The 20,419-nt window shown below is 46.2% G+C and overlaps 1 protein-coding gene across 4 annotated transcripts in view; it reads right to left on the bottom strand.

Annotated features, from left to right (window-relative positions):
- MINK1 (misshapen like kinase 1) overlaps positions 1-20,419 on the bottom strand; it is a 102,665-nt gene that overhangs the window by 13,142 nt on the left and 69,104 nt on the right. Inside the window, exons 14-24 of one of the 4 annotated variants that reach the window (XM_018565825.1) lie at positions 19,418-19,504; positions 16,160-16,348; positions 13,947-14,078; positions 12,331-12,561; positions 9,274-9,359; positions 7,954-8,063; positions 6,874-6,962; positions 4,934-4,957; positions 3,880-4,040; positions 1,851-1,971; positions 794-934 (exon numbers count right to left, since the gene is read on the bottom strand). In XM_018565825.1, the coding sequence (XP_018421327.1) occupies positions 794-934; positions 1,851-1,971; positions 3,880-4,040; positions 4,934-4,957; positions 6,874-6,962; positions 7,954-8,063; positions 9,274-9,359; positions 12,331-12,561; positions 13,947-14,078; positions 16,160-16,348; positions 19,418-19,504 (1,371 nt within the window). The remainder of the gene's footprint in view (positions 1-793; positions 935-1,850; positions 1,972-3,879; positions 4,041-4,933; positions 4,958-6,873; positions 6,963-7,953; positions 8,064-9,273; positions 9,360-12,330; positions 12,562-13,946; positions 14,079-16,159; positions 16,349-19,417; positions 19,505-20,419) is intronic. The other 3 variants (XM_018565826.1, XM_018565827.1, XM_018565828.1) reach the window with 3 other exon arrangements.

The following is a 20,419-nucleotide window of genomic DNA, read 5'->3' as shown; positions in this document are numbered from 1 at the left end:
GGATCAAAAAAAATGTATGGGCTACCACTGATGACCTCATTCTGAAAAGGATAGCTACCTGCATGCCACTGACTTGCCATTGAAGTCGGAACTCCTGATCTACCTAATTGTTTAGTACTGAAGCTATTAGACAGCAATGACTGCCAGGGAACTGCAGCTTCCATATTTTGTCTCAATAGGGGTCTACATTCAGGGATCTACCCCAGAGGAGCTGGTGATCATCTTTTTCTACAGTAGTGTTTGTCTCTGCCCCCTAACATAAGGTAATAATGATAGTTTGCTGCAACTAGACAGAACTCTGGTGAAAGCTCACCACTGACATAAGAGATACAAGAAGCGGGCATAATAGCACCACAGCAAAGAAATATATGCTTTCAGTATGTCCAGTCAAGAGACACGGTCACTTTGTCCATAGGGCAATGTGCCAGTGTCTGTACATAGCCCACCACCCCGAGCTATGTATACTTACCCATCCACACTCCCTCACCCGTAGTGGGATTTCCAAGTATGGGAGAGCACATGATCTTCTCTATTAGACAGTGTTCAGGCCAATCACCTGACCCCAATAATGTCAAATGGGGGTGCCATGTCATCATTCCCCCGGTCTAAGCTCTGATATCGGAGCTCAAGAAAGGTGGGATGCTGCTGAGGGAAACCAGTGTGACTGGGTAAGTATACATGGCTAGAAGGCTGAATTTGGCACAGGGGAAGGTGACAGGGTCTCTTTAAAACAGGTCCTCACCTCAAGTTCAAGTTACATCCCACTTATACTTTCAGATCTAAAAGCACTCACGTCAGTTCCGCTGCCTTCTTTGCTGGGGGATGAACCCTGACCCTTTGTCTCGGTGGGGGAATGGCTTGGCTGTACCACGTCTGGTAGATTGGTGTACCCGTTGCTGTCGGCGTGGAGAAGATTTCTTTCTTCTTCTGGCGTCTGACATAAAAAAAAAAAAAAGATAATGAGCGCACAAAGCAGCCAATTACAATGCTGAGAAGTGATGGCGGGTTGCAAGGAAATCTAGGAAGAAGTTAGGTGTCCTAGGTCTTAAAGTGCATAAGCCAGGAAAGAATATGGAGGCTGCCATTGGTGGCCAGGACTTCTAAAATTGCTAGTTATCTGGAGACACCGACATGGGATGAAGATAAAGAACTCTGGCTTTCATTTGCTGCATATTTGGTTTGGGTGGGGTGTAAGTATGTAAGGCTGCACAGCCAAGCAACTAGCATTTCCAGGAAGCAATGGCAGCCTCCAGTCTGGTGTACCTTAAAGAACATTACTATGTGTACCTATGATGGTATAATGTGTACAAAATGTGCTCCCTCATCTCCGAGCACTCCTCCTCAGCATCAAGCCCCAAGAAGCTTCAGTTAGTATGTGGAGGTGGGAAAGGCTTCCCTGAAGAGATGAGTTTTCAGGGATCCCCTGGGTAGGGGCAGAGTAGGAGATAACTGGATTGGGGTAAGGAAGTCCAGTGGATGGGAGAGGCTCTGGAGAAGTCCTGGAGGTGAGCATAGTAGGAGGTGATGGAGATAGAGAGCAGGAGGTCTTCAGTGGATGGTTTGGGTGATGTTTTGAGATGAGGTTGGAGGGGTCAGGACTGTGGATGGCTTTGCATGTTGTTTTTAGTATTCTGAACTGTATTAGTTGGGGGATCGGAAGCCAGCTGAGTGATTGGCAGAGAGGGGTGGCGGACACTGATCAGATGGTAAGGTGGATGACTCTAGTAGCACCATTAATGATGGACTGATGGGGAAATAGTCTGTGTAGAGGTTGGCCAATGAGAAGGGAGTTGCAATAATCAAGAGGTAACAGGGACATGCACAGCAACAGGAAAAACAGTCGTGCTCACCCTCTGGACAATCATGGTTCCATCTCCGTATGAACTGTCCGACGTACTGCCAACCAGCTCCTCCACATCATGGACCACCATGGTACTCACGCTATCTGTGTCTGCATCTCGCCCGTTCCGACTGAAACACAAGAATAGTGAAGGCAATCAGAATGAACTATGGTACTGCTAATGCTCACTGGTAATCCTTTGGTCCAAATAATGGATGCGCTGTCTGACAATCAGGGAGGACATGCGGGCTGACACGCTGTGCTTTCAGGTCCATTCAGCTTGCAATGCTGAGCTCCGTGACAGGTGCATCTGACCTGCAGTAAAACAAGGCGATGGTCCACACAGCCTCATGCAGACGGGGCAACGGCAGCAGATGCCGCATGTAGGCCACCTCCTCCTTTTTCGCAAAGCTAAGATTCAGCACCACATCATCATCGAATGGATTCAGACCAGGTTCCCTGGCACAAGCAGCACACACTTTGCATTGGTTTGCGCCTGTGTTTGACCCCCCTGCTTAAGCTGCACCAAGCTGCTATTTTCATTCCCACTCATCTCTATGTGAGAAGTGCAAATCTGCTGTGAACAAAAGACATCAGACTTCCTATATGAGCAATATATGTACTGCTGGAGCACTGGAACTCAGGGCAGGCAGATCTTAAGGAAAGAATCCACATTTTAGAGGCTGCTCTCTGTCAACCCGAGTCCTAGTAGTAGTCTCATGTGCATTAAAAGGATGAGAGTGCCAAACTTAAATGAATCTAGTAAGAATGTATTTTTCATGCCAATGTGTTTTCGGGGGGCTCAAAGCTTCCCCCCTTCATCATGGCTTGAATACTAACAGTGCATTCAAAAAGATACAGGACAACAGATGCATATCAAAAGGATACTAGGGCAGTGATTTGGGTCACCGCACTGTCATCCTCTCCATGCTTCCAATGCGAGCAAAACCTATAATGTGCAAGTCTGAAGGGAACACCGGAGTTCAGTTTTAACCACTTCCAGCGGGTTCGTGTAAATGTACATCCTCCGCTGAAGGTGGTTATACCAAGAACACAGGTACCGTTTTAAACAGCTGGTGATTGCTGTTTAAATACAAGCGATCCAGCGTCTGTACAGGCGCCGGATCGCTCGTACGGGGCTGTGTCGTATGTCGCCCCCCTCCGCCGGTGCTGCTGTCGGTTTCCCGGGCTCCACTGTCCCCCGTGGAGGATCTCCCCTGATGGATCGGAGGAGAGATCAGTGGCTTCCAGTTGCTGATCTCTCCTCTGATCACTGGACCTGGAAGTGATGTGCATTACATCACTTCCGGTGTCACTGGACACATTTTCCGGCTCCAAGAGCCAGAAGAAGCAGCTGGTGAAGCAGATATTTGCTTCATCAACTTCTTTGGGGTCCCTAGGTGACATTAGGGGTCTGAAAGACCCCTGATGTCTCCATAAAGAGGACCTGACAATTTTAAGGCTTGACGTTTGGTATCTATTTACCCGACGTGACCCCGTCTTATATTTTACCCAAAAAATGGGCATTATATTCTGTTTCCATGCACTAAATTTAATTTTCGTCTATTTTATCCTAAAAATACTGGTTTGATAAACATTTGCGCAAATACCAAGCGACATAAAAAATTGCAACTAGCATCTTTTTATTCTACAGGGCCTCTGCTTTCAGAAAATATATCATTGTTTGGGGGTTTGGAGCTGTTGATGTCGAGATCCGCCCAGCTGCGTGAGTGACAGCTGGCTCTGCCTATCTAGAGGCAGAGCCAGCTGTACCCGCCCCCTCCCTCGTCCCATCCGCCAGTCAACGCTGGCGGATCGGAGCGGGGAGGGGGAATCCAGCCCCTCACCTGTCACGGCAGAGAGCTGTGACAGGATCGAGAGGTGAGCGAACGCCGGCATGTGTTCGCTTACCTCCCGATCTACTGAGCCGACCTGTGACAGTCTCATTGTAACAGGTCGGCTAGAACTATGAGGTGAGTGGAAAGCACCCCCCTCATAGTTCTCCTTTAAGGAGAACAAACAGCTTCTGTATTTATTACCTGGCGGATGAGCTGTCCCTGCTCTGTTCCTGCCTCTCCTGGTCGCCCTCCTCGTCATCCTCATCACTGCTGTCCATCTCGTCGCTAGAAGAGGAATAATCCAGAGCCTTCTTGGGAGGTTTGGGGACATCTTCTGGGCGATCTTTCACTAGTAAGTGGTCCTAAGAAAGGAAACAACACAAAGACATTTAATATACTTTGGAATAAAAAAGTCGGGAGGAAAAAAAGGACAAAAATACAAACAAACATAAAACCGCACAAACAAAGTGCAATGTATGACCAAAAAACAAAAAGTAGCAATGGTAACGAAGTGATAATATGGAACCACCCAGGCCAGGCGAAGTACACCTTGAATCAACTCCAGACAAAAAAATTTTTATGCTGAATAGAGTGGGGGGGAAGTGCCGGGCGCTCAGTCCTGGATTTTATTGCCGTGTCCGCATTAGGGAGATTTCCTCTTATTTCCAGCCAAGGTGTCACTGGGATAGAATGTAACAGAAAATCTCTCCAATGGGAACACAGCAACCTAACATTTTTTAATTCTCTCCCACTCTACAGCAGCAACAAGTTTTGGCTGGATCATCCACATTGGAAGAAAAAAAAAAAAAAAGGTCGCCCATCGATGATCTCAGCATTCAATAAAACTTTATTGCTCCAGAGAAAAAGCACATAGGACCCCATCGCTCATTTCACTCTTGAATGGCTTGATGACAGAATTCACACTAGGGTAAAACACATCAGATTAGGGAGGTCCAAGGCGAACCTTCTGGGTGCCTGTTCTCCGGAACAAGAACGTTTTATTGAAAGCGATGATTATTGGGGTGAGAACGTTTTTTTTCCCCACTCTGGATGATGCACGAGGAGTGTGGATGAGCTCCATCCGATGCCAGCTCCTGAGTCTCCAAAAACCAGCATCACAGATAAAGCTTGGGAGCTGCGTCCTTCTCTTCCAGGTTTTGGCTGGAGTTGGGGCTTTGATGCCACTCGTGGACACACAGCAGGCACAGCACATCACTGTGACAGTAACACGAAGACCTCACACAGCAACACTAACCTCTCCTATCGCTCTTTTATAACTCTGACAGCAGTAGAGAAAAGAAAGAGATTAGTGCAATATAATATCACTTTGCTTCTCTTACAAACGAATGTGATATCAGTACACACACGTCTATGAGGATCGCAATGAAAGGGAGAATGTCAGAATCAGAGACATGTCAACGAAATATGTAGAAGAACACAAAGGATGACCTCAAATAACAGGAGGAAAGTTCAAGAGCGACCTTAGCAAGCATGGTCTGTGAAGGTTCTCATGTAACTGGGTCATGGTATAGCTAATAGTGATTAGTCACATTTAAATGGACTCGTTCTGTAACATTGAAGACATTCCGTAGCTTCTCTAAGCCAATTCTCCAGTTCTAATGAGTGTCAGCAAATCTCATCACATATGAGCGGGATTCAGTGGCATTACTACGGTCCCTCTCACTCTTCTCCTTGCTGGAGAGGAAGCTGTAACTGAGCAGCTGCAGTGCAAGTATCTCCCTGCTTCATACTGTGGATCTGTGCTTCCTACATCTCTCCTGCTGCTTCTTCATCATCATTACTCCGCCAGTCATCAGGGGTGCAGCTCTAACACGAGGCATGTCTCAACCAAGAGATTTAGTGATGTCACTTCTGTCACTTTCGCTCTTCTCCTTGATGGAGAGGAAGCTGTATCTGAGGACCTGCAGTGGAAGGATCTCCCTGCTTCATACTGTGGATCTGTGCTTCCTCCACCTCTCCTGCTGCTTCTTCATCATCATTACTCCGCCAGTCATCAGGGGTGCAGCTCTAACATGAGGCCTGCCTCAACCAAGAGATTTAGTGATGTCACATCTGTGCTGTTCACTGTTCTCCTTGCTGGAGGGGAAACTGTACCCGAGGACCTGAAGTGCAAGAATCTCCAATACTGTGCTGCTCACTGTTCTCCTTTCTGGAGAGGAAGCTTTACCTGAGGACCTGAAGTGCAAGAATCTCCAATACTGTGCTGCTCACTGTTCTCCTTTCTGGGGAGGAAGCTTTACCTGAGGACCTGAAGTGCAAGAATCTCCAATACTGTGCTGCTCGCTGTTCTCCTTGCTGTAGAGGAAGCTGTACCCAAGGACCTGCAGTGCAAGAATCTCCAATACTGTGCTGCTCACTGTTCTCCTTGCTGTAGAGGAAGCTTTACCTGAGGACCTGCAGTGCAAGAATCTCCAATACTGTGCTGCTCACTGTTCTCCTTGCTGGAGAGGAAGCTGTACCCAAGGACCTGCAGTGCAAGGATCTATCTGCTCCTATTTCATTGGATTTGTGCTTCCTACTTCTCTCCTGCTGCATTTTGATCATGACCCCACCAGTCATCAGCATACCTGTCATCAGTGGGGAAGGGGGCAGTAACATGAGAAAGCAAAGCTCTGCCTCTACCAACACGGCTGCTACCTCATAGAGGCACAGTGCAGAACAAGGCATGGCAAGTCGGTAATGGGGAAAGATCAACTGCAGGAAGAACACAAGCAGTACTGGAGACTAGTCCGTTGCCGTTTTTTGGACAGCTCAGGTCCTCTTTAAGATGTGTATACAAATAATGTAAAAAATATATAAAACATCAGATTTAAAGCGTGATTTATAGTGGACTTACATCCTTTGTGGCTATGGAGGAATATATTTAAATTAACGTTTTTGTGCCCGGAGTTCAGCTTTGAGGGTGATGACCAAGCTAAGATTATTTTCAGCAGGCAACAAACGTACCCCCTTAATGTGTGTTAATACAAACACGCCTGAAGGTTAACTAAAACTGAATGCTGTTTTAAGTGCAGATGATTGAGAAGAACCTCTATGTGTCCAATAGGACGGAGAAAAGTAAAGAATTATGGAAATTCAGAAAGTAAAATCACCAAATACAACTTAAGGAATGAAAAATGTGCGGTAGTAGGCAACAGTCAATCTGGAATAGAATGCAAGCAGTCAGATACTCACAGCTGGACGTCCTGGTCGGGACCGGTGCTCCTCTCCTGGAGTTTTACTTCCTGGCGGACTGATAGAGGGCTCCTCCAGCTTATGGGGGACTGCCAGGGACACAAGCAGGAAATATTTCAAAAACACAGGCGCACCATATCAGCGAAATGCAACCATTAGATCAGAAGCTGCAGAGACACTACACCTGACTGGTTACCAGGCTGACCTTCTACACTTTCCGGATGGCAAGCCATGCCAGTACTCAGAGCAGAATGTTGGTATTTACATAAGGGCATCAGAGAACAGTGAACTGGGTGACGTGAACTTGTCAATGTACCCTGTATAAGCAAATCAAAGATTTCCTTTGAGTGTATCCCTAGCTAGACCCTAGGCAGAGAAAACCCCTTATACGGAGAGGAAATCTCTACAAAGTGAGGGGGAATTGCACACTGCTTCCCGAAACAGGAGTTGAAGGGAAATCTCCCAATGGGGACACCTATTCTGGTGACAACTGTACCTTCTGTCCAGGGGAATACTGTCACCAAGACAAATACATTGAGTCCCGTCATTGAGGACTTGGGCAGCAGTAAGAATCTGACACTGGTTCTGATCATTCCCCACCACATCCAAAAAGTGTGTGTGTATATATATATTGCTTCTGACCTGAAGAAGAGAGGTTCACTCTTGAAAGCTTATCTTGTATATATTTTGTTAGTCCGATAAGAAAGGTATCATTGCACACTGCAATACTGCGTTTTTGTCTTTTTTGACATCTTGTCTACTGGACTAATACGGCTTACCCATTTATATTGCAATTAACCTTCACCCAATTCATTTCCCAAACACAATCAGATTAGAAAATGTGTGAATCTTGGATGAAAACCTTTATAAATAAACCTGTTTAAGTGTACATTTCAATTTCTGAGAGAATGGTTACTGGTCATGGAACAAACTTGTATAAGAATGGTCATTTATAGATGTGGTGAGCTCTGCCCCATGCCTCCAGGTAGATGATCACACTAGTGACAGTTCCGCCTTAGCTCAGACCTGACCACGTGTAACAATACATAGGTGACGGGTATGGTGGTGTTTTGGTCTCACCTATGCGGTTCCTCTCTAGAGATCCAGCCTGGGGAAGGTTTGGATGAGGAGACTGCAGGAGAGAATCTCCCCTTTCCCAGCCGCTCTCTGCTCGGCGGAGGTCGGGGTTACTGGAAGAAGAAAGAACAAAGTACATACTCAGCACAACATAATTATGTAGAATGACGATAGGGGTGCAGCAACAACAACTTCTTCTGAACCTATACCGGAGCTGGATTCACAAATGCTCGGCTCATTCCTCATTACAATAAAAAAAAAAAATGAAGAAAAAAAAATAAAGAGCAACTTTAGCTAAATCCGATCAATGAAATAAATCTCTCCAGCCAAGTCCAGTCAATGTACACTAATCTGAAAAGCTATGTAGCCCATTGCAGCTGCCAGGAAACTGCTCACCTGTCGGGTCGGTGAATTCTGGAGGGAGCGCTGTGCAAATGCCCCTCAGGCCCTGCTCGGTGCAATGGCAGTCAGCGTTAGCCATCCGAAACTTGTTTGAATCTGACTGCTGGTACTGATTGAAGTGGACCTTGTCGTGAAATGCAAGGTCCGCTTACACTTATTGGGGCCCCTCCTCCTTCACAGGTCACCCTATTAGTTGGTGCAAAATGCATCTGTAAGCTGTATTGATCTAACTTGTATCTTCTACCTGCAGCGCTTAGGTGAGAATGAAGTAACCCTTCTTCCGGTGAGATCCTGTGGATCTTACCGGAATGGACTGGAGTGTCTTATGAGATTTCACCAGCTCTGCATTCACCGGGAAACTTCCCCGAAGGGTGGTGATGGAAATCTTGCAATGGACTGAAGTGTCTTCTAATGAGATTTCACCAGCTCTGCATTCACCTGGAAACTTCCCCAAAGGATGGTGATGGAAATCTTGCACGAAGACACTCTTGCAATGGACTGGAGTGTCTTCTGAAGAGATTTCACCAGCTCTGCATTCACCTGGAAACTTCCACAAAGGATGGTGATGGAAATCTTGCACAAAGACACTCTTGCAATGGACTGTGTCTTCTCATGATATTTCACCAGCTCTGCATTCACCGGGAAAGTTCCCCGAAGGGTGGTGATGGAAATCTTGCACATAGACACTCTTGCAATGGACTGGAGTGTCTTCTCATGAGATTTCACCAGCTCTGCATTCACCGGGAAACTTCCCCGAAGGGTGGTGACGTCACGCCAAGAATAAGCATTTTAAGCGATTTGATTAGCATTTAAAACAGCTTTTGACTTGAATATCACGTTGAGTGACAAGTGCACGATGCCGGCTTCCTCTACTCTAAGCTAGGAGAGGTTCTTCTCTAAGATTCATTTGAGGCTAGTTACCTGGCTCTCACGGCCTGGACCTGTCTGTTCCCACCTGACCCACTTGTATTCAGCGCTGTAGCTATGGACGTCGTCCTCTGTGGGACCTGCAAAAAAATAAAAACAATGAGGTTGGGCACAGTGGCTCGGCTGCAAAATTAAAGCGGACCAATAACCCGGAATTAAAAAGACCTTTATTGAAGTAAAAAGCCAGAAAAGGAGGTCAGCAATTGCAGGCTCTGTATTTTTCTTATGGCAGAAACAGAAGAGGAAGTACGCGAGGTGAAAGATGGATTAAAGCGGAAAATTCCCTTATAGAGCAAGTCATCTCAGGATCCAAAAACAGAAGAAAAAGCTCTAAAGTCAAGCACTGATTATAGGGGAATAAAAAGCAGCAGACACATGGAAGAAGAGTCCCGGGACGACACACAAAGACAAACTTGTTACACAGAAAGCAGCAGATGGAAACTCAGAACTAGGGGTGAGAGATGGTAGATGGTGCACAACCGGTTACATTACGGGGCCCTCAACTGCAGCTCCTGACTTCACTATTTGTTATACTTGTCAAAATATTCAGCTTTATTACTAACTAGCCAAGAGACCCTGTTCTGTGCTGCACTAAAGCTCTAATACAGTAACAATGTCCCCATCAGTATGGGCTCTTAACAAGGGCCAGATATGCCAGGGTACTATAGGACAATACCGGCCGATCTCAGTATGGCAGATGGAACACCAATGGAGCACAGATTTGTTTTAATTCTTAAAGTCATTGTTTCTTTGGACGATGGAATATAATGTCAATAGGTATTAATTAGGGCTGTGCAAATTAACGATTAATTGTTAATCTTTTTGATCAATTACATTTTTTTTTAAACTTTCTGCACGAGCGCCAGCCAAGGCATTTGCCTATACACATACAGCACAGCAATTAAGTAATAAAATGAACTAGGATCACACTCATCCAGCGCGTTATTAATCTCACGTGCCCCACTCAATATGGCCGCCGCTTGAGTGGGGCACGTGAGAATAATAACGTGCTGGATTAGTGTGATCCTAGTTCATTTTATGACTTCATTGCTGTGCTGTATGTGTATAGGCCAATGTAGTTGGATCTGTATGTGCGTTATAATTAATCGATTAATCGATTTAAAAAAAATTTGATTAATCGAACACGAAAATTTTAATCAGTAACAGCCTTAGTATTAATAGATAGGTAATGCAGGTAAAATTAAAGGGAAAAGTGCAGTTCTGATCCAATTTGAAGCTCTGCAGTGGTTTATATGGGAAATAATGGATGACCTTATCTGCAGCGAGCATCCATTCTCAGAGCAGGCCGCCTGTGCAGTCACACTACATTGTTTCCAGTGCTTAGTCAATGTCAGTATTTCCCCGGGTCCCCCTGCTCTGATTAAGAGATGGGGAGGTGGCCTTTAAGTCAGGCTGGGCCCCATCTACCCCCTGCAATGCGATGCCTTGGCACTAGTCCCATGACCAGACAAAAGCAGGGATGCAGCATTTCCAAAATGATTCAGACTGTTCCTTAAAGTGAATTATGCTTGCCTTTAATGTTGATTTTTTAAAAATGTTGTTTCTGTATCCAGAAAGACAATAAAACATTAGGCCTTTTTTTCTAAGAAAGGAGCAGCATGTAGCTAGTTGAGCACCATCGTCTGAGCATTAAAGGTGACAACACCCTCACCAAGTGAGTTTCCAGGAAGAATATTTTAGAAAAGGGTTTCCCAAAAAGTGTAATGTGAGCAAGTGATGGTCTTTCATCTTCCCTTTAGATGGCGTGCAACAAACCTCAACATTTGTGTCCCGTATCATTGTGTGGACAACACCGTGGAGTGCAACATGCTCACTTTAGTGTATGCCACCACCAGTAGCTGACACTAGAGCAGCTTCTCCCAACCAGGGTTATGTGGAACCTTAGGGTTCCTCCAGAGGTTGTTGGAGGTTCCTTGACAAAGAACAAATGTAAATCACTAATGTAAAGGACATTCTTTCTTCAACCGTCCAAAAATGTAAGTGGTCACTCATCCCACGTACCAGAAATATAAGAGGCCCTTCTTCACCTACCATGAATATAGAGGGCACTTCTCTACTGGTCACCAATGTAAGGGAGGCCTTCTCCATTGACCACTAGCGTACGAGGCCCTTCTTCACCTACCATGAATATAGAGGGCACTTCTCTACTGGTCACCAATGTAAGGGAGGCCTTCTCCATTGACCACTAGCGTACGAGGCCCTTCTTCACCTACCATGAATATAGAGGGCACTTCTCTACTGGTCACCAATGTAAGGGAGGCCTTCTCCATTGACCACTAACGTAAGAGGCCCTTCTTCACCTACCATGAATATATAGAGGGCACTTCTCTACTGGTCACCAATGTAAGGGAGGCCTTCTCCATTGACCACTAACGTAAGAGGCCCTTCTCCACCCTACCATGAATATAGAGGGCACTTTTCTACTGACCACCAATGAGGGGGGCTTCCCCACTGACCATTAACGTAAGAGGCCTTTCTCCACCTACCATCAATATGGGGGGCAATTTTTTACTAATCACCAATGTGAGGGGTTGTTACAATTTTCACTGACTTCATCTGTACCGTGAGCTGTTGATCTAACTACTTTTAATCAGGTGTTCCCTAAGACCTGAAAACTTTAGAGGTTGAGGAAGACTTCACTAGGAGCATGGTGGCTGAATAAGCAATCTACATTTGTCTGCCTCCATAAACTATCTTCAAGAGGCCTGGGAGCTTTCTGATTAATGGTGCTCTTCGAGGATAGTGATGGACACCTTGAGGTGAGGACACTGAGAATGCATGGGAGGAACTATGCGTGGGAGGTGTATGCATGTTTGCAGACTAATTACCCAACTGACCAAAGTTTGGGAAACACTAGATTAGATGCAGAAGCTTAGTAGCAGCAGCTTATACCATGTTCAAGAACTGTAAAATCTGGTAAGTGCAATTTTGCAGTAATAAGCTAGAGATGAAGAATTAGAAGCAGAGTAGAAGGAACACTCAAAACGGACAGGGACCAATAGCAAGCGAAGGTACGCCGTGGCCCATTACCTTAGGAGGTTGGACCTCTGGTTCCTTTTTCACCCAGGGTCCCCTGTCGGGTCGAACGGAAGGCAATACAACTTCCGGTGAGGGGTCTGAACTCTGACGAGCTAGCTGGCCCCGAGATACAGAAGGGACAACAGCTGGCTGGCGAATGGGAGCAGGTGCTGGGTCTTGAAGGGAATTCGGTCGGGGACTGGGTTTGAGGACTATGCGGTTCTGTGGAACATTGCGGAGTGGCTGAAGGAGATATGGATGATGGAATGAGTACATGAATGAATGGAATGACTGAAAGGCTCTAACACAGACATTCTATGCTGCTTTTCTTATCCTTAAAGCAGAACTCCTGCCAGACAAACATCCTTAAGTCCTGTTATGTGCTTAATAGATATTAATAAAGCGTATGTATAGCCCAGACTTCAAGGATTTAATAATATCCGGTATGAATCAACTAGCAGCTCTTGGTAGTAGAATCTTCACCGAAGAAACAAAATAAACTAAAACAATAATAAAGTAGAAGAGGAGGAGATGTTCGTGAAGGTTCTCGTTCATCCAGGTCACATGGTATATCTGTAAAAAATAAGTCAAGGCAACTGGACTTACTGTATTTTTCTTGAAGATGTTTCACTGGTCATATGACCAGCTTTTTCAATTCAGAAATCCAAAATTCTGAATGGAGAAAGCTGGTTGGGTGACCAGTGAAACGTCTTCAAGAAAAATACAGCAAGTCCAGTTGCTTTGACTTATTTTTTTTTACAGAAAGAGGAGATGTCCATTCCCGTGAGGACACAAAACCAGCAGGTGTGAGAGGTTATGTCCTTAAATTGACATGCTTTTAATTTGTTTTCCTTGTGTGTCCATTTCTCCTGGAGGCAGCAGCATAAGGCCCCATTCACACTGAGCGACATACCTTGGAGCGGATCCGCGCGGCCGGGATAGCGTGAATTTCGGGGCGACGTTAGGACGACCTTCACCGTCGGGCTGCATTCAAAAGTAGAAAAATCGTGCGAGATCCGCCGAAAAAAAGGGTCATGCAGGCGCAACTTGCGACCGCGACGAGCAACATGGAGCTGTACATTAAGACAGCTCCATTGAAAATCATTGGCTGGCGACTTTCTCGCAAAAATGCGCGATATCGCGGCGGAAATCCGCTTAGTGTGAATGGGGCCTATCCCTACGTCTTAGAATTCTTCAGAGCCGTCCCTCAATGGATGATAGACAAAAAAAAAGAGTTTGGGCCGGAGTTGAGCCTTAAATGACTGAAAAAAGAAGCTTTGAGATTTAGGAGGGGCCAAGCCTGTCCTTTATAATAAAAGCCGAGATCGAAGTATGACTTTAGCTGGCAATACCTGTGGATCATCATCATACCTGTGGATCATCATCATACCTGTGGATTATCATCATACCTGTGGATCATCATCATACCTGTGGATCTATTCATCATTATGACAAATGATTTTCCTTTGAGGTTACCTCTGATTAGAAGCCATAGCTCAGTCTGGATTGCCCAGGTTAGTGACGGGTTTAGCTTATATATTGAATAACAATTATCTACGATCAAACCTTTGTGAGTATGGAGACGTCCTGGACGTGGCACTGTTACAGAGGCCTGCAATCTATCATACCTTATGGTCCTGAAAATCTAGTGGTCTGTGGGATGGAGGAGTCTGTGACAGGGGCCCCGACAAGTCCACCGAGCTGAGCTTTGTGATGGAGAGAGGCGAGTTTTGCTTATTCAGTCTTGAGCGTTCCTCCACCTGGTGAACAGATACGGCACAGTCATGCAGGTAGGTATATACTGTATGCGTGTCCACAATTGTTTCCTGGGGTATTTAAAGTGTTATTAAACTCTATATTTAAAAATGAAAAACAGCCGCATGATTCTGCACTTCTGTTTTCTACCCGTCACCTCTCTGCGATTTACATTCGAAATCTCCCTATCCTCTGAGTTTGTAGGGTCCCCTGAAGTCACCCCTACAAGAACGCTCCCTCCTGACAGAGCAGCCCGACCGGCTGGCGCTCCATGTACCGGCATGCACAAGCAGCATGGGACTCCATGAAAGGCTTACTCCTCAGTCCCTCCTCCAAGGACTGATTGGCAGCTATGGCTGGAGAGACCAGCTGAAAGTCTATGCTGCTTATGCATGCACTTTGTGATAATGGTGTGAAGCATGTTGGGACATGAAGCCCCACCATGGGCAGTCATAGGACTTTTTGTGATGTTTACAGTGGGGTGCCCACCATGACTGGAAGTTCGGGGGATCGGTGCTGGGAGAGAAAGAGCAAGAAGCTCTTTTGGGATAAACTAGTACGTGACTGTCGACATTGCACTGAGGGAAGCCATAAAGAGCACTCCCCGGAATCCTCTCCAACAACTATGTCAGAATCTTAAACGTTTTCTCAAGTAATGTCTTTATAATCTTCCTTTATACCCCAATCGGATACCGTTCCCATCTCAATCCTTTAGAAAGTCACCAGAAGAAGTGAGGGCAGTGCTACATCTCTTGCCGATGTAAATGCCTGTTGATGAACCACATTTCCCTTCAGATGCTGAGCTAATGCAGCGCTGTGGGTGGGCCGGGGATGTGTTCTTGGGCTATGCTGTGCAACACCAAGCGCCATCTGTCTACGCTGTGGTTGGGTGGGCATAGGACAGCTGGGACTGCCCATAAAGGCAGTGCTGAACTATGGTGGGATTTCAGTACCCATGAGAAAGCAACCTCAGCAATCCAGCTGTGGTGAAACTGCACCATGCCTTTGCCTCTAGTAGCCATGCCTGTGAATGTCACAGTCTTGCAATGCATCATAGGACTTGTGGTTCCACAATAGCTGGAGTGCCAAGGTTGCTTACAACTGGTCCCTGTGACAGGAAGCAGCAGGAGAGACACTGAAACACTTAAAGTGAGGCATTTAACTCTTGAAAGAGACATTCATATTGAAATGCACATGCCATTTAGGATGTTTCAGTGGGTACCTATATGATAACTATGATTTTCTATAGTTTAGTTGTAACTGAAATGATCTTTTTGATGTTCCTATGTATAGTACGCAATTATAAAGGAAAGCTGGGGCAGCCATATCTGCTGCGATCTCCATTAGCCTCGTGTAATACATCCCTTGTAACATGTCTCCAGTCTTCAACCAAACCTGTAGTGTGTAAACAGTATATGACCATTATCTCCTTTAGTATATCTGCAGTCAGTGACGGTCCCCTCCAGTATTTTATACTGAACACCGTGTGGCCCTTTGGGTGATGTCATGGGCTGTCGTCGTACCTTGTAAGTTGATAAACTACTACATTAGACCATCTTTGATGCAATGCTTCTGATTCACTGACTCAGAAGCAGCTGTCAGCCACTGAAGTAGGAACTCCAGACCGGCATACTTGCTCCAGGTTAGTGACTTCCTAAGTCACACCATTTTGCCCTGATGAAGGGACCCTGCGTGGCCCGGAAACGTTGGCTTTCTTTATTGTGACTACGTGTCCAACAAATGGACATATTCATTGATTATACCGAGTGCTGGTGATTCTGTCCTCTATCCTGTGTTTGCACGGCGCCATCCGTGGTCATCACTGCGAGCACCTCTTTCTATATAGGCTGTGAGCGTTGTAAGGAGTGCGGAGGGACCCTCCATCTACCTATATCCCTAAGGAAAAGGACTTGCCATACATGCTGCTAAAATCAGCAAGCCAGCTCTACATGATAACAATTAAGTGGCTCTCTCTGTCCGTAACCCATTCACTAGGAGAGAGGTCATGGACGTACCTGGAAAATTCTACACAGCACCGAGCAGGGATACGCAGGTGAGCAATAGGTGGGGTTATAAGTAGACCTACCTCTCTGGCCCAGGCTGGCTTCTCACTGGGGTTCATGACGGCCCGGTTATAATGGTACAGCGGTTTCTTCTCTTGCTGCTGTTGCTGTTGTTGCTGCTGCAGCGACTTCAGATAGGCGTGCTCCTGCTGGAGCTGTCGCTGCAGACGCTCCGACTGGCGCTGCTCCTCCAGCTGCTTGCGCTTGTACTCCTGCCCAGACAAAGCTTGTTCAGTGTGTCAGCAGAATGATGGGAAATTGTAACGAGTGTCAAACAGCGAGAACCATTCTACTAAACTACAGGAAGCCGTGTACACTAACAGGGGTATTCAGTGGTGCAGCAGAAAGTAATACATGGCATTGTACCCCATGGCCACCAATCACCTCTTCACTTTTATAGAGCGGCTTGGTGGTTAGCTCTGTGGCCCCAAAAGCAGAACAGGAAGTCCTGCATCATTCTCACATGTGGCACTACCTACATGGGCTGTGTATGCTCTCTATGTGCTAGTGCAGGCTTCTTCAGGTCGCCCAGTTCCTAAAGTTGGACAAAGCTATGTAAATGTATATTACTAGTGTGCGACTGTGGTGGTGGGACATTCGAGTGTAAGCTCCTCTGTACAGAAACTAATGTGACTGGCTCAGTGTTCTCTGTACAGCACTGCAGTATATGTCAGAGCTATATATAAATGTATAATAATAGTGTGTGACTGTGGGGGGACATTAGAGTGTAAGCTACTCTGGTGCAGAGACGATCCGACTGGCTCAGCGTTCTCCGTACAGCACCGCGATATATGTCAGAGCTATATACATGTATAATATTAGTGTGTGACTGTGGGGGGGACATTAGAGTGTATCAGCACTGTATAACATGTCAGAGCTATATAAGCGTTTAAGTGTGTTTGGCTGGCCTCCACCACATTAGAGTGTAAGCTCCTCTGTACAGAGATGGATGTGACTGGCTCAGTGTTCTCTGTACTGCACTGCGGTATATGTCAGAGCTATATAAATGTATAATAATAGTGTGTGACTGTGGGGGGACATTAGAGTGTAAGCTCCTCTGGTGCAGGTACTGGTATGAGTGGTTCAGCAGTCTCTGCTCTATACAGCACTGTATAACATGTCCTAACCATATAAACGATTAAGTGCGTCTGGTTGGCCTCCACCACATTAGAGTGTAAGCTCCTGTGTGTTTCCATAAAAGCTGCCATCTGATTTGTGGCCATGGAAAACATAACCAGTACCCATTCTTCCTATTTTTATGAATACCCCCTGACACTAAGTACAAAACGAGGACACAGAGTTCATCTACGGTAATAAAAAGAAAAGAACAGGTCTAAAGCTGTAACACAGTGAAAGGGAGAGACGAGAGGATGGCAGTGTGGAAATTGCAGGAATGGACAGGGAATATCTCTACCTAAAAAGCTTCTCTGGCATCCACGCCCATCATGAAGGTAAGTTAACATCTGTGAAACCCACGGGACCTCTGCTTTTCCATAATGCTGCAGGGAGAGCTGTGTGGTCCAGATAGCAGGAGACAATGGTACTGTAGTGCTATGTGAAAGGCACTACATGCCACGGGTTGCTCTAAGTTTTCTCCTCATGCACTTAAAAACTAGTCATGAGTTCTGATAGTGGCAACGTTTGCCCACCCCTTCCAGCCTCCTGAACATTATCGGTCAGAGTTGCTGCCCAATTTTTTGGGTAGACTGCCGTGGGTATGCGCACTTCATACCTGCAGCAGTTCTTTAAAATGAACCTGCCGGCCAAATTAAAAAATTCTAAAATGAAACTGTTGCCTGAGAAGTTATCCAGTCTGACCCAAGAATAACCTTCGCAGGAAGCCTGTTATTGCCTTTATTAGACAGAAAACCCTACTCTGTGCCCCTCTCTGATATAGTGCAACTTTGTAAATGGTGCTGGGCTTTCCCTAAATTCATTATGAAGTTCCATTGACTACTATCCCTCTATCCAAAAACAGTGATCTTAATGGTCAGGCTCAATACACAGCGAAATAACAATTTGGTGTAGTCTAGTCTTGCAGTTAGGACAGTCTAAGTCTCAGACCCGCCCCCTGAGGGGGCGTCACCAAGCCACCCTTCACTCACATACAGTGATGCAGACAGCGGCACTGATGTGATGACAGCTTGGGCGGAGTGACCTTTTAGCAGTCTCCTGTACTATTACATTTTGCATCCGATTTATAAAGAGAAGTCAAAATTCTGCTGGTTTTTAACTCCACTCCTTTATAAAAAGCCAAATTTGTGTTCTTCACTTTTTTTTATCCCATTATCCATTTCCTGCCGGATTTCAGATCATTATGGACAGGGGAAATATTTCTTCTAAGCTATTTCTTTCTGCCACCAAGGCCTTTTTATTTTCACTAGGGATGCACTGATAGCAGTTTTTTCGGTACCGAGTACTGATATTTATATTTCGGTACTCACCGATACAGAGTACCGGTACCTGTGCTAGCATGGAGCTGGCTTTCCAGGCAATCAGGAAGCCAGGCGGGTCATTAGGAAGCCAGCTCCTTGCTGCTCAAGGCAATCAGGAAGCCAGCTTCTTGCTGTTTGGCTGACTTGCTGCTGATTGACCGGTAGGCCGGTTTCCCGCCCAAGCAGCATGGAGTCGGCTTCCTGGCCAATCAGGAAGATGGGAGATGGGTCATTTCATTACCCGCCGACTGGCTTCCTGTTTGGCCGGGAAGCCCGCTCCATGCTGATTGGCCAGCTTGATGCTGATTGGCTGGGAAGCCAATCAGGAAGCCGGCCGGCGAGTCATTACGCGCCACTCATCTCCCTGATTTTCCATAAAGCCGGCTCCTTGTTCCCTCGCGGTACTGCTGGTCAGAGGAAATCTCCCTCTGACCGGAAGTTCCGGTATGGGGGAAGGTATTGGAGCATTTGGGCAAATATGAGTACTCTCCCAAATTCCCAGTATCAGCACCGATACCAGTATCGTATTGGTGTATCCCTAAGTTTCACCATTTCCCACTTCAGAGATACCCGTGGCCACATTGGCAAAAACAAAAGATGTCTTTGGCTGCTTTAACTATAGACTGATGGAGGGACCCTGGCTGGTGCCATGGTGTTGCAGAAGGTTTATGAGGGTAGCGAATGACGTAGCAGGCTGGTGTCACAGAGTTGTATGACGGCATGGGCTGAGCTGTGGCCGGTGCGGAGAGAGGGCCTAGTGCTAGAACTACAGCAATAAATTTTACCCAAGACAAGGTGAAGAGAGGCTGTACTGTAAAAGGCAAGAGGAAGGAACTGATGATTTACCAGTAAGAGGGCCTGTTCCTGCAGAAGCTGCTGCTGGAGAATCTCTAACTGTCTCTGTTCTTCCTCTAACTTGTGCCTGATATATTCCTAGAGGAGGAGAGAGAGGCAGAGATAGCCAAGAGACAGGATGGGAGAAAACAGGATTTGTTTTTTTGTTTTTGTTTACTCACCATAGAAAATCCTTTTCTCCTTGAGTTCATTGGGGGACACAGTACCATAGCATACACTGTTTGCCTGCAGAGGGATTGACATTAACCTCAGATGATGGTCAGACATGCTGCCATAAGCCAAGTCGTAGGAGAGGTCTATTTTCAATGCTTTGCGTTTATGAATATGGATCTATGTGATGGTGGTGGTGTATTAAAGGAGAATTATGAGGTGAGTTTCACTCAGCCTCATAATCTGAGCCGACCTGTGACATTGAAACGGTCACAGGTCGGCTCAGTAGATCGGGAAGTGAGCGAACACATACAAGCGAGCCGTGACAGGGGAGGGACTGGATTCCCCCCTCCCCTGTCCGATCCTCCAGCGATGACTAGCAGAACGGACGGGGCGTGTACAGCTGGCTCTGCCTCTAGATAGGCAGAGCCAGCTGTCACTCACGCAGCTGGGCGGATCCCGGCATAATTGTCGGGATCCGTTCCGGCTGCGGCGTCTCAGTATACCGCGAGCTGTAGCTTTGGGTGACGGGAGGGCGCTAGTTTGTGTCCCCCCGTTACCCTAAGGAGAACTATGGGGAAAAGCCCTGACCCCATAGTTCTCCTTTAAACCACTTACAAATATTCCCTCTAAGGACTAGATACAATGATAGAGATGCCTTCTGACCTAGCTTCAATGCTACATGAAGCATTCACTCCTGTATTACCTCCCTTGAGGGCAGAAGGGAAAAGTAGGATATGACAAACTATTAAATTAAGGTTGTTATAAGTTTTAGGAGAGCAGTATTTTCAATATGGAGCTGAGCTCAAGAGAAAAAAAAAAAAAAAGGGGGCAGCATGCACA

The sequence above is a fragment of the Nanorana parkeri genome, unplaced genomic scaffold (assembly GCF_000935625.1).
Source record: "Nanorana parkeri isolate BGI_ZX_2015 unplaced genomic scaffold, ASM93562v1 scaffold890, whole genome shotgun sequence".
NCBI classification, from domain to species: Eukaryota; Metazoa; Chordata; class Amphibia; order Anura; family Dicroglossidae; genus Nanorana; species Nanorana parkeri.
Note: the sequence above shows the minus strand (reverse complement) of the source record. Positions and strands in the feature narration are given on the sequence as shown.